The sequence below is a fragment of the Bombus terrestris genome, chromosome 7 (assembly GCF_910591885.1).
Source record: "Bombus terrestris chromosome 7, iyBomTerr1.2, whole genome shotgun sequence".
NCBI lineage: Eukaryota > Metazoa > Arthropoda > Insecta > Hymenoptera > Apidae > Bombus > Bombus terrestris.
The window spans coordinates 17,724,723-17,739,577 of NC_063275.1; the positions used below are offsets into that span (position 1 = coordinate 17,724,723).

At 42.8% G+C, this 14,855-nt stretch overlaps 1 protein-coding gene across 1 annotated transcript in view; it reads left to right on the forward strand.

The window, feature by feature from the left end:
* Positions 1 to 13,940, forward strand: part of LOC100650325 (Krueppel-like factor 6) — a 274,812-nt gene extending 260,872 nt beyond the window's left edge. Inside the window, exon 6 of the mRNA XM_003396728.4 lies at positions 3,378 to 13,940. Within this exon, the coding sequence (XP_003396776.1) occupies positions 3,378 to 3,553 (176 nt within the window). The 3' untranslated portion in view covers positions 3,554 to 13,940. The remainder of the gene's footprint in view (positions 1 to 3,377) is intronic.
* The last annotated feature ends 915 nt before the right edge of the window (positions 13,941 to 14,855 follow it).

The following is a 14,855-nucleotide window of genomic DNA, read 5'->3' on the forward strand; positions in this document are numbered from 1 at the left end:
AGGGGGGAAGGGTGCGATTCCACGGTAGAACGAGGCAAAGGTGAAATGGAAGGTACATTATTGATCGAGAGGGACTAATGTCCTGATAATGAGAGGGCATCGAGATAGGGGATCGATGTACAGAGATAAAGTTAGAGGGTGTAGATACGGCCAGAGGGTTATAATGATGAGAGGGTAATGGGATTATGATTGTTTGACGTTTCGTTGTTTTACAGAAAAAAAAAAAGAAAGAAGAAAGGGGGATGTTTAAAAGTGCACACTTAAAAATTGCTATTTCAACATCATGAATATTCGAATACGTAAATTTACAGAATGTCTCGGCATAATTCTTCGAAATGGTGCACATTATTCATATAAAACACGAGAATCCATTTTTCGATGGCTTTGCTCCACTGTTCTATTTGCTCTACTCCGAAACGCAGCTGCATATTGCAGTTGCATCGAGAAAGGAGCTGTATTACAGATATAAATGCTCTTGCACAAAGCATTCAACCTCTAACCCTATCGATACTCCCTATGCATATTCGGAAAAGATTTATAGCACATTCCAGTTTCATCAAAATTTTTCTGAGTCATCCTGTATTTACATGTTATTTCAAATATACAAAGTTAGTTCTATTCCGCGCAAAATAACGTCGAATCAAACAACTAACCTGAATTTAAATCAGGGATGCGGCTTTCATCGATACATCCCAAAGCAATAGCGAACTCGACACAAGTCACGTCGCCGTTCTTAGAACGGAAGCGCGAGACTCAAGTTCTGCCTTTCTTCACGCAATTCTATGGTACCTTATGCAGTCACCAATTTTTCCTTCCGCCACTCAAGCGCCGGGAATGTATTCGCAGCAGCCTCGCGAATATATTGCTCCGCCACCTCCGAACAGTTTATCCTTATCGTTCACGAAATTCTTGCTGCCAGCCTTGGCTGCGGCAATTTCTAGCCGTGCACAGGAAGACGACGCTCATCCTCCATCTCGTGGATGTCCGCGCCAGGGTAGTTCAACCGAACACGCGCGGAAGGATACACGAGGACGTGAGCGTCGTTTTTCCTGTAGAAAGTCGCGGCTATCTCTGACAAAGCAACCAGCCAGCGTGACACGAGGTGTGAGAGAATCGGATTTGGTTATGCGTCGCCACGTTCGCGCTGGATTTGTCGTCGTTGCTTCCCACGATGGGGTGGAGCTCATGGAAAAAGCGAATCTCGTCGCGGAACAATTTCGAGGCTAGGAATTGGATGCTGTGTAAATTTTTCCAACCTCCGTGCATCGATGTTGAGTAAACGTCAGTCGTAACTCTGTCTTGTCTTCCGGCGCACGGCATCGAGTAGAATTTTCTGCTCGTCAATTCGTTAGCAGGAATTGATCTTCCCGTGGAAGGGGAGAGGAATATTAAGGAAATCGTAACGAATGGCTTCACGAATGTCTTCGGTGTGTGCGAGCGATAGCTCGACACGACGGCGATTGCGTGCGTTTAAAGCCGCTCGGTCGGAGCGTGTTACTGGAATTGAATGAAGTAGGGTGCCCGCGTTGGTGCGTCGTTAGGTAGGTCCCTGGGTTTGTAAAGTGGTTGCACGTTCGCGGAGAACGTTGAAAGGGAGAAAGTTTTGCTTCTTGCTGCGGTGAGAGGATTCGCAGAGAGGATTCGTGAAACGTTACAACCTTTTTCTCTACTACGTTCGAGTCAAGCTTGCCTTGCGTAAAGAAAGAAGGTTGATGAATTATTCCAGGAAAGCATTATTATCGCGAAAAAAATCGCGATCAAAGATTACATTAAATTTCGTTCGCGAATTTCTTTGAGCGATTAGTGGTATGATATGACACGGGGGAAAACAATATTAAGGGGACGGACATTTTTTTAAGATCACGCGTTCACAGTATGACCACGACATTACTGCGTTTAAATTACACGTGAAGCGTTCGCAGCCGCGCGCAAACAAGCACGCGACAATAAAAACAGCACATCACGCGAATGTCGACTGCGTTAAAGGCTTCTTCTCTGTCCTGCTCCTTTTCTCCTGACCCTCCCTGTCAGTCTCTCTTTTTTTTTTAATTCATTAAGTTTAGGGTCGCACGATGTAGATGTCAAAACGTTTTACTTCGCGGTTTTATACGCGCGTTTATATCGTCTTTTCCACGCGGTCGCCATTACGCGCTCCCCCATTATTTTCGTTTTTATGAAGGAATAGCGTATACACTTCGTCTTGATTAGAGACGCGACAAACATTGGACGAGGAGAACCACCTTCCGTCGAAGACAAAAACTTGCTTTCGATTCTGCTACTTTTCTGAAAAGCCACGATGAAGCGTCTCTGAAACTTTAACGACAATCATCGAAGCCCCCGGAGTTGCTTCAATCTTCCTAGCTGCCTTTCAAACTGCTAGCGCCTTGCTAAATCCACCAAGACAAAGTCTTTCCAAGTTTTTCAACCTTTAATAGCGGGCTTTAAGGTCTTTCAGAGTTCTTCCAGTCTTTCCACTATGCTTTCCCCATTTTCTACGATATTTTATTTAACAAAAATCTCCTAATCTCAAATTGAGACAATTCCCTCTTTACATGCAACGATCAAATGCTTACCAGTATTCGTATCAATTGGTCTTTATCCTCTTTCCGATATTTTGCTTTTTATTTTTTAATTTTCACCCTCTCCTCCTCTTACACGACACAAAGACCTAACAGTTTGTTGAACACAACGGCAAAGCGCCACAGGTGGCGCGTCCACATTTCCTGTCCTGTAATGCGGTCTCATCAAAGTCAGCCTCTTTCTATATTACCAAATAGATTATTTACGTGTTAATAATGTGCCAGCCGTTCCATGATCATCCCTTGTCGCGGCACACGTGCTACCAGAGGATCCATTCCTCCTTCAGTCGCCCGCCACTTTATTGTCGATCCACCAGCCGGCAGCGTTTTATACGTGGAATTTTATATACCGTCCTCGGTTTTAGTAATTTTAAGGGACGCGCGTGGCCGGGACAATAAAACCCCTTTCGTCGTGCGCACGTCTAGTGTGTCGCAGAATATCGGAAAGTTATGGAGGTTAGTACATATGTGAAGCTTATTAAAATGTTCACGATCAGGATAAGTTGCGTGTTATTAGTTTTAATATGGTACTTATGTTTCCGATTTCTACGCCTGGAATAATTTAGCTCCTCGAATCTAAACGGAAGTCATCTAACTCTCGATTCTTGAAGCGTAGATCGCTCGTTTTTTCCTAAATTTTATGATGGGATTAATCCTTAGTGCCTTCTAGATATAAAAATTTATTCTCAAATTTGCTTATATGCCCTTGTATAATCTGTAACAGTTCCTAAAATGAAGAAATTTCTTCAAAATAAGGTAAATCATCGCAACTAATATATCGATTCTATTTCGTTCCAGGAGAGAAGCCGTATAAGTGCAGCTGGGAGGGTTGCGAGTGGCGATTCGCGCGTTCCGACGAGCTGACGCGCCACTATCGCAAGCACACTGGCGCGAAACCGTTCAAGTGTCGACATTGCGACCGATGCTTCTCTCGCAGCGATCATCTAGCCCTCCATATGAAGAGACACGTGTAATCGATCGTCATCGAGAACGGTCCTCAACGCGCGGAACAGTCCAGGACCGGCAGACGAAGCTCCTTCCTTCCCGAGGATTCCCGAGGCCGTCGAGCAACACGGCCTCCACGTGATTGCGTTTTTTCCACAGATACCTGACGATCCACATCGAACTCGATCACCGACGATCGACCGCTACGATGGCCCTCAATTTGGCCACGATTTTCGTCGGTGTAATATGATTGCAAGATATTCTGCGGGCTTTGATACTGTCTATAAGAGGGAATCGATGATGAGCGAGACGATCGGTGAAGAACGGCCACTTCTGGTGGCTATTGTCCATTAGAACGGACAACAATCGACCGATGAACGATAAACAATCGGCATTGGAACTGTATCGTTGAGATTATAGATTCAGGACACTTCGTAGATTGATTGCAATTGGAAATCGCAATCGGAAAAACAGGTAGACGCGCGTTCCTCTGTTCTTCGAGGCAGTTCGTTTAGACTAAAAGGCGAGGAGTAGAGACAGGAAGAAGGTCTGATGATATTTACTACGCGAGAAACGCTGGCACTAGAGACAGCAGGTGGGTCGACAACGATCAGATGCGGATTAGACTGGTATTGTTGATGCGATTAGACGGAGCCACCGGGGCGAGCAGCTGGAAGACAACGCGCTACGAGTCTCGTCCCGGGAAGTTAATCACTGCCAATTCATTAAATTGTAAGATCGGCGCGTGTACCGTTGGAGATATAGCCTACGCGAATGGCTGCTTCGGAGTCAGAGGAAGTTAATCGAACGAGCGAAATTGTCCGGCGACAGCGGTGTACAGCTCGTGTGTGAACCCTTGTAAGCCGTCTGTCTTCCGTAAAACGGTCGAATTCCAGAAACCGAAACTTTAACTAACGCAAAAAAAAGAGAAAGAAGGAAAGATAATTAAGATAAAATAAAATAGCAAAAGAAAAATGATAAAAGAAACCTGATAAAACGATGAAACGTAGCGCACACAGTTTGAGAAACACCGATCTGACGATGTTTCAAAGGCGTCGCGTTTAGATTCGAACGAAAGTCAAGGAAACCCGGTTCGCGAGGACAATAATACGCTGTCTGTCGGTGCCAAAACGTTATTTCCTTTCTCTTTCATTTATCCTCTTCTTTCTTACACATATACACAGAGAAAACCATATATATTACACGTATACATGCTTCTCCCTCTCATATCCCAATGAATGGGGGCCACGGGAAAAGCAGTTAGTGGGTGGGAAACGTGCACGACGCTTTTGAGCTTCGATCCTTCGACGGGTGGCAATAATCGAAATTGTATTCGCGACCCGGTGGAACGCGGAACCGTGTCACACGGAGGTTTGTTGTAAGGGGGCGGCGGATGAGGGCACGAAGCGAGAGGACGAACCGTAATTGAATACGTGATTTCGGCCAGTTTCGACGGAGGCAAAGTTTACCCGTGCCGTGCGCTAATCCCAAATTTACAGTGCGAATTATATCGCGAGGCGCCTCCATTCGACCGATGATCCGGTCCGCCGCCCTTTCATCCTTTTACCATAGCGTCGTTTCCACCGGGAGCTTGTGCGAATGATACCGATATATACGATAGACGAGAAAAAAAAAAGAACGCTAGAATGATCCTATTCAACGATAGATTCGACCGTTTTACTCATCGAGAATATTCACGAGTGATTTTTAAGGAAGAAAGAATCGCGTACAACCCTCGGACACCGGTTCGAGGGTACTTTTTTCCTTAAAAAAGAATTCGACCGAACGGGGCTTCTTTCGTAGTGGCGCGCGTCCTATGGTTTTTAACGAAAATAAGTGAAGAAAAAAAAGTATATATGGAATCTGACTTTGTACTTTTGTACGATTGCTTTTTAGGTAACGTTCTCCTGTTTTGTTTCACGCGTAACCGCGCGACGTATGGACGGGGGTGGCGACGCGTCCCGGCGCGGCGGGCAAGATTCTTGTCGGAGGCTCAACAGAAATAAATGATATATATATTTTTTAATATTCTCGTCTTACTCACCGAAACAATATATTGTTATACATAAGGGATTATACAAAGTATAAACGGGCAACATTCCGCACAAAGCTCTAGAACCGTTTCCACGCGTCAGACTCACCCGCCGAGCACGCCACCCCCTCTCGTACGCACGCAAAACCCGGATGGCAGACGGCGCTCGCAGTTCACCTCGACTATGCGTGTCCCGAGAACACTATGATCTTCCGGTCGATATGCATCGTTGTCTCGCTAATAATCGATTTCCGTGCGGACAAACGGGATCGAAATCACGTAGGGAAATGACAGTGGAGGGGAATATAAATGGAAACACAAAAAGGAGGAACGAGAGAAAAGAGGGGAAAGAGAAACTAGAGAAACGTAACGAAAAATGAAAGAAAAGAAAAACATTGACGAGGGGTAACACAAATTAGTTACTTGAAATAAAAATGTGAATTGTATCCGTGGACTGAACGAACGATGGATCGCAGATCGCTCATCGAACGAATGGTGAACAAAATAGAGTAGTAAAAGCGATTAAGAAAGAAATTAAAAAAGAAAATAGAGTAATAACCTAAAACGATTAAATATGAATGAAGTAAGAGAAACAGAACGTGAAGGCAAGGAGTTTACCGCTTAAGAAGACTAATCTTACCTGAAAGCGCGGAACAGCGCAAAGAGCGGCCGAGCTGGCGGGCGAAACGAAGATTTAAAGGAAAAGAATAAAAAAAAGAAATTAAATTTTAAATGTTCAGTGGCCAAATAAATTAACTGATAACGCACGTAGAACGTAACGATACCGTACCTACAAATTAAGCCTGACTGATATGAGAGCGTCGACGCGGTTCGCGCGCGTGTGGTTGCGTATGTATGTGTGCGCGTTATTCGATGTCTGTGGCACCTGTGTATTTCTTCTTTTCTCTATAATATTTTTTTCCTTCTTTCTTTGCGTCAATTTGCGTGAGTGTGTCAAGGAGGTGTGTACGCTTGAGTGACCACATTTCTTTTTCCCCGCGAGAATGTGTTTCAAAAACGATTTCGGGGGTTATAGAAAGAGATAAGGTGTGACGGGGATTTTCAAAGAAAACGAACATGCATAGGGAAAGAGAGTGAGAAAGAGCGAGAGAAAGACACAAACGAATCCACGACAGGAAGAAAGCATAAAAAAAGTAAAAAGAAGAAAAGGTAGAGTATGCGTGTGAGAGAGAAAGTGTGAGAAAAAGAGTGTGAGAGCAGAACACTAAGTTTGTATATTGTGCAATTTTTGTCAGTGTTTCATTATTTGTTACCATGTTCACGGATAATTATAAATAAAGTAAATATATATATGCAGCATTTACAAGGACTTAGGATAAACGAAGATAAACGAGGAGCCAGATGTCTTTTTGATAGCCATATACTGCGAGGTATCGCGCGGCGTCCCGATACAAAGGACGCCCCGACCGCTCTTTTTTCTCGATACACATTTTTTCTTTTTCCTTTGTCTCTGATAGGGCGAGAGTGGCGAGAACAAGGATACGAAAAACGGTGCTCGTCGCTCGGTCACGACGCTCCTCTCGTTACATACACGAACCCGTCGTCCGGATCGTTCGCAACCCCCCAACGATCAAACGAGCCCGCGTTTCGCTCGATCCTCTCGCTCCTCGAGATCGGAAAATCTCGGAACGACTCGTACCATCTTCTCTCTTCGCGGGCTCTCCGCTTCGTGTATCTAGCGCGACTGAGAAGCTTTCTCGACCGACGGCGACTTTAACCACGAGGAGTAGAGGAAAAAGATGGGGTAGGAGACGGAACGATCGAGTCGTAATGATCGGACCTCGCGATCGCGACGAGCGTTTCGCGCGTTTCCATCCCGGCGACCAACGAAACACTGTAGATATAAATACACGTACATTAATATAATACGTAACGAAGGATCGCACGCGAATGACAAGATCCGCGTTTGTTTCAAACTCGAGCAATGCGAAGCAAGCGTGTAATGGATGAAAAGGGTCGATATAGAGAAGATTAGGAAAGACAGATGATACAGGTGTAATTAAAAGAGAGAAACGATAAGTCGAGCGAGTAAAGATAAGGCGAGAGAAAGCGGGCACCTTAAGAAAACTAATAAATGGTAGTTAGAAGTTTAGATAGATGGATAGCTAGAACGTTAGATAGACACCTTAGATAGGCAGATAAATAGTTCGACGAAGAGAGGAAAGGCGGAACGAAAAAGAAAGAATGAAAGATCGGGGTGAATTGGGGACGGGTGGGAGGGGGGATTTAAAAGAGTTATTATATATAAATGAATAAAAAAAAGTCTATAAATATAGATAGGTGGATATACATAGATAGAGATGTAAGTACCTAAGAGAAACTCTAAGGAATCTTTTAGAAGATACTGTATCGTTGTACGAGGTACAATAGATGGACATAAGTGTTTTATGATACTTGCGTACAATAAGGTCGAGACGTAGCGTGAGGAATATAGTGTATAAGAAGTTGGTGAAATGGTGAAGAAAAAAGAAATATTTCAACGAGCATGGACACGAAGAGCGTACATGAATACCGAGCAGTTCACGAAAAGAAAGAAGAATAGGGAAGAAAGGGGAAGAAAGGCAGACAGATGCGGCACGATTCGTAATTGTCTTAATTGTGGTCTGAAATATTTTCAGTCATGCTGTATAGTAACTCTGTGAATTGCAGGATTTTACGTGAAAGCGAGGAAGACCGTGAGTGACAGAGAGCCGGCGTGAATGGATGAGTGTCGGGGGAGAAAGCGTTCGAATGAAAATGGAAGGTAGAAAAGAGAAACGACGTGAGAAACAGACGCGACCGAAGGACGTAAGGGATAAAAAAGGAACAGCACGAACAAAATGGGATAAGATCTATTTTAGGAAGAAACAGGCGAGGACTCCTCGTTTAAATTCAATTCGACGCGTTCGATTTTTACCGTTCGTGTCGTCGAACAGGTATCGTAAAAGAGGAGAAATAGAATACGATGAAAAATAGGGCATGTGTAAAATTCAATACACTAAAAAACGAACTGATTAAAGAACTAACGTTATTTTTAGGAAATTACAGCTTTAGAAGAGATTTAAGTAAATAGCGAGGGGAAAGGTGGTTAGGCTAAGTGCTAAGGGTAATTTGGTTTCGCGTGTTGAAGCTTTTCTGTGTGAGTATAGAAGCGAAAGAGTGGGAGAGAGAGCGAGAGAAAGAGAGATAGAGAAGGGGAAGCTCGAGGGGCAAAAATTGCGAGAAAGAGGAAGAGAAAGTGTTGAAAGGAAACTAAGCAGAGAAATGTGGGATCGAAATGGGAGGGATCGAAGCATGCTTATGAGAGGGTGGGGAAGAGAGATACCTATATTTTAAAAAAAGTGACCTTTGGCATTTAAAGACTTGTAAAAATCGTGCAACGAGTTAATTGAAACAAAGAACAATATCAAAGAAAACAAAGAAAAATATCACAGGGGGCGCAGCGTATTAAGGGGCGTCCGTCCTTCTCCGCGTCTCTAATTTCATCTTACACGAATATGCACGCATACATTAAAATATCACACATGTACGAACTAATACGAACGTAAGCACATCTGCAAGAAGAATATATCCTGAGAATCAGCCAAAGTTCAACGCGAACAAGGCGATCGGATAAACGTTTATCTCTTCGTATACCGGCAGAAAAACGATAAGACGCGGTTCATGACACATTAACAGCGACACGAGTCTCTCGATACCACCGATAACACACGGTGCACACCGACGAAAAAAAGGTAACAACGGAAAACGCAAATTTACACATGCACATACCAGAAAACACAAACACACACGCTCATGGAAATATTGGAAAAGGAAAGAATAGCATCGTTGTCTACCCATTACACGTTATGTACGTACGCGTGTCTCGATCTCGAGGCGACACAAATGCGGGAAAAAACAGAAGGGTACAGAAGGACAGAAAAGGAACGCGGAAAGGGATAACATACCAACAGGAGTTCTTGGCGGAAAAAAAAAGGCGAGAGCAAAGAAATTCGGTTACAACGCATAGGGTATATGAAAAGGAAAATATGGGATGGAGAGAGGCGAACAATGCATTCCGATAAATAAATCGCTTTTCACGAGGTACACAAGAACCGACGAATCGCAGGAAAGTCGGGCTGCCTCCAGGCCTAACTGAAAAGGAACCGAACGATTTCGGTCATGACTCTATCTTCGAGGTACTCGCCGCGAGAACGAATCGCCTCTCGTCCATTGGGACGCGATTCCCCTGGAACAGCCTGGTTGTTTAATCTCCAACGAGCCGTAGAAAAAAAAAATAAATAGAAAAGAATAAAACTGCAGAATGGAAAAGGAAAAAAAAAGAAACAGGTAGCGGCTCGACGGTTGTTCCCTAAGGAATAGAAGAAGGTGTGTCTCGTGGCGCGAGCCAGAAATTGACTTCGAAAATGGAAAACAGTCACTGCATAGTCACTATTGTCATCCAACACAATTCATGGTAGGGTATAATAGTATTTTTAGGGATTTTATACAGACATGCGACCGTGCTCTATGTTTTAACCACGATTAACTGTCGATCATTGACGTTTCTTCTTGTACGTAAAACGAACACGGTGTTTCTAGATGTATTAATAATTGCATTATACATTGCAGTGAAGAGTGAAAGGCGAACGCTTGAACGAATAAATATATCTTACGTGAAATTGCGGGTGCAAGCGCGATTCTATTGTGACGAAAGGGGATCGAGCGAAAGACCGAGAATTTTCGTGCGAGCGAGTATGATTTTTTTCTGGAATTCTGTACCTCGTTGTGTATACATCTCTATTTGTATAATTGTGAATATTAACATATTAGGATAATGTGATTTATTACGTGTGATCCTGCGCGTAAAAAGACGTGGAGAAACTTTAAGCGAGTATTTTGTATTACGACAAAGCGGAACGCAAACTAAAGATACAAAAAAAAGAGGAGAAAAAATGCGAAACTAATGCGTGCGATAGAGAGGCAGAGGGCAAGTAAATCGAAGACAGATAGAGAGAACGGGATTAAGCGAATAAAGAGTCTTGTAATCGCAGCTTTTTTGCCGCTGGGGAATATAATTGTAATAAACGAAGAATGCGCTTGCGCAGCCGTCGCTCCTTTCTCTCAGCGTTATTTCTTCCTCTTTGTCTTCTTCTTCTTCTTCTTCTTCTTCATCTTCTTCTATTAACGCTGTATTGTGTACTAACTCTTCGTTTCCTCACCGAGGTGACAGATAATCCCAGAACCACGAAATTATTCTACAGATCGCCAACAACTGAAAGAATGGAAAAAAATTTCGCTGTACGATATTAAAATATAAAATTTGGCAATGGATATCCAAGGATATTCGAAATATCGAAATATTTCAACTCGAGCTCTTTCGAACGAAAACAGGCAGTAGTCTGGCTTTTTATCAGCTCGTTCCGGAGGCTATCGATCACCTCGTTGAGAAAACATCCCTCGACACCGCTCTTCTTGAGGCTGTCCAGCGAAGTTTGATGCAGGGATACGTCAAGCCACCCCCAAGGCCCGTGGAAACATCCGCTCTTGTATTTCATGGGCTGCTGTATAAACAACGCATACGAGTGTGCACCAAAGCGTGCTACGATTCGAGCAGGCTGCATGTGGACGCTCGGGAGAACGTATTGATGCGCGTGTTTCGATCGAAGCGTGATTAAGCGCGCTACACGATTTTTAAATTTAGGCGGGATCGACGAGTATAGAGGTCGGCCAGAAAGGAGTCTCGTCGTTCGAACAGTCTCGACGATCGTTCGAGGATTAAACACCGAGCGAGTTGTATTGTATACGATTATTAAGAATCTATCCTACGATGACTCGTTAAAAGAAAGATAAAATAAAAGAATGCAGAATATAAAAAGAAAAAGAAGGAAAAACGAGCGAGAGTAATGCAGAGAAAAACAGAAGAAACCAAAAAAAAAAAGAAAAGAAAAGAAGATTTAGATAAACAAATATAACGGACTAAAATAGTAAGAAAACCAAGTAAAACGTGGAAAATAAAAGGAAAAAACAGAAAATATCCTTCCAAAGTACCGGGACTAATTTACACGCCACGACTTCCAACAGTCGAGAGCTCCGCGCTGACTTGAAAAACTCTCGAAGGCTCGGCTCGTCTTGTACAACGGGATTAGCGAGTACTCGTGTAACGAGACTAGTAGGTGATCACATGTGATATTTGTATTGGTTATTATTATATATAAATATATTATATATATTATAAATATAAATGTAAATGTATAATTAGAGTATTCCGTTAGGATTACCGCTAGTAGTTAGGCGGGAAGGAAGGGAGGAGCGTGAAACGAACGATCGAGAAAAGAAGAAAAAGGGAAAGAAAGCGTACAGGATAACGAACGATGCGCAAAACGTGAAAATAATCTCCTTTCGAGAATCAACGCCTAATTGCTCTTTACGCAGGCCTACTTGCCGATTCTAAAGGAACACTCGAGATTCGACGAGGATATAGAGCTGCGGCACAAAAACCTCGCGATCGTTCGCGGGAATAACGAACAGAGAGACTCGCCTCGAAATCCTTCGACACGAGATTTTGTAATTTTCCATCACGTCCGACAGCAACTCGAGATTTCGTCGAGAAAAGAATCGAAATTGTGCACCGTGTACCGGATCGTTCGAGAAAGTCACAGAGGAATACCGATCAGTTGCGTCCTACAATCGACTGACATCTACTCGTGTTTCCCTGAAATTCTCCTTTTAAAAGTTACTACTTCTCCGTCGATCCCTGTGTAATAGTATTCATAGAGGTTTGGTTTCTTGTCTCCAAAAGATTGTCGAACTTGAATTCTGAATTCAGGTGGTTGGAACAATCCTCGGACTTCTATTGATATCGATGAAATTGTATCTGGAAATGAATTTGAAAATTGCTACTTTTTAATGTCGTTGTCTGGTAGACATTTACATGCTAAAAGCGTGCTGTCGTAGATATAAAGGTAGCACTTTTCATATGATGATTCTGAGAAACCTGGAAGGTTTGAAGCGAACATCTATGGATACTAGAGACCCTATCAAAATGGGAAGCCCCACAGATTGGGTACGAAAACAAGCCACAAAGGACTGGTCGAAAGATAAAACGAGCCAAACTGCTAGCTTGTCCTTTGTGCGTTTAATTCTTTCCTTTCTTCTTCTTCTGCTTTTTCTTATTGTTGGTCTTCTTGGTTCTCTCTGGTCGTTTTTAGCTTTGAGATAAAAAAGCAGATACCGTGAAAAAGATGAAATTATTATTCGAACCCTCAATTTCGTAGAAAAACCTTCGATGATTGATCGTTGAGACAAACGAACAGAGAGCTGGGGAGACTCGTGTACGAGAGAAAGATCGCGACTGCGTGCACGTGCGTGAAGAACAAAGATGTACAAAGAAGCTAAAGACCGCGAAGATGTATGGTGTACCGAATGCATGAGTGAACAAAGTGTAATGTCTCGTGGAGGCGACGTGCCGTGAATCGAGGTAGATTATCGAGTCGATGGATTATCGGGTGGGGTAGTGTACGAAAAGCTGAAGATCGAAAAAGAAAGAAGAACGCGATGAATGTACGTGCGAATTGCAAATTCTTAGGAATTACTTCGCGCAGAAATTTTTATGTGAATTATTTAATCTAATTGCAGAGTCTTAATTGCTATCCTTATATCATTGATATCGCCGCTATGATTAATATCGTAAGAGCTGTACTACCGCATTGTTCTTGATCTTTTAACGTTACCCTTGATTTTATTCGTTCATCATGTACAAAGGCGAAACCAAGAGCAAACCGCGAACGAGCTGAACGAGCAAAAATGTTCCACGAATCGCTAACTTCGGGAGGAACTCGGAGTGCATCGATTCGTAAAACGAGGCACACTATGTAACGCGATCCATATCCATCGATCGCGAAACGAATATTGCTGGATGCGGAGGATGGCTCGACGAGCGTCGACGAGATAACGTTCTTCCTGCGTACCTTTGCGATCGGAACCTTTTAACTCGATGTGTGCACGAAATTGCTGCGACGATCGATGGGAAACGCGACAGGGAATCATGGGATGCGTGTCGATCGAGCCGAGAGGGGCTGAGAAAATATTTACGGAAGCGCTTTCAACGCTACCGTTGCCCGGTCGACCAGGACGCTACTTTTATTATTTTCATAAACCTTCTGGGTTCGTTTCGCGCGCTCTTCGCCCCTTCGGAACTTGTCTAACATACTTTCGTCGATCGTTCTCGATCGCAAACGTATCTTGTTCAATGCGATTCCCATCGATTTATAATTGTTGTCTGCCTAGAGATGATTTTTTGCGTTAACGAACGATTAACGCATGCTTCTTTATTCGGCTAACGGAGCGACCGGGCCGGCCGCGCTTTGTAAATAATTCAATTAATAAACAAATTTCTCATCGTGTGCTTGAGTGAGCTTGCTTTCAACACAGATGTCCTCCTAATGAGATATTAAACCGATTCCTGGTGGTCATTTACGATGAAAGATCGTAAAATGTGATCTTGCGAGGAAAAATGAGCAAGAAAATGTTTAAAAAGAGTATCTTTGATAGAGGCTCGATTTTAGTCGAATTTGTTAACTCTGTTTATCGATCCTGTGGTTCATTAGGATCTTAGCGTAATGAGTTGGTCTTGATACGTCTTTGTAGACTCGACTGGCAATATATTTATCGATTTAGTAGGATCGTAATTAGTATGAATTAGCGTTTATGCTGGCCCATTCGCTCTCAAATGGTGGCCGTTTCTTTCGTGAATTAAGAAATTAGCTTTTATGTGATAGTCACTATTCGACGGATATAGCAATTGCTTCTTGTGCGGATATTCGTTGCAACGCCGAGGTTGGTCATAGAAAAATTCGGAAGAATGGAGATAATTTAGAGGTAGAGAATTCGTAATTCGACCTATCCTCATGAAAGTGAAGGGCTGAAAGGAAAAGTGAGCAAATTTTTAATCTGGAATAATTCTGATAAAGAAATCTGTATGCTTCTAAACATTAAAATACAATACTACTAATATTTATAAATGTTTATATTTGGAATGGAATATTGGTATTAATATTTGGAAATTGGTAATAAAATTTTTTACACAAATAAATATCTTATTTCGTCTTCTGTACTTAATTTAGTTTTACACAAATGCAATTAGATCACTCGAGGAAGAACTCGTGCGAGTATTGACCTGTCTGCAAATTCTCACAAATCGTTTCACAGTAAAGGAAAGAAAATAATCTAGTTACTCTGTGAAAGTATCGTGAAGAATATCGATCGATGGTCAACGATAACTGGTCGGCTTGAGGATGCCACTGGTTTTTGTTAGGGGA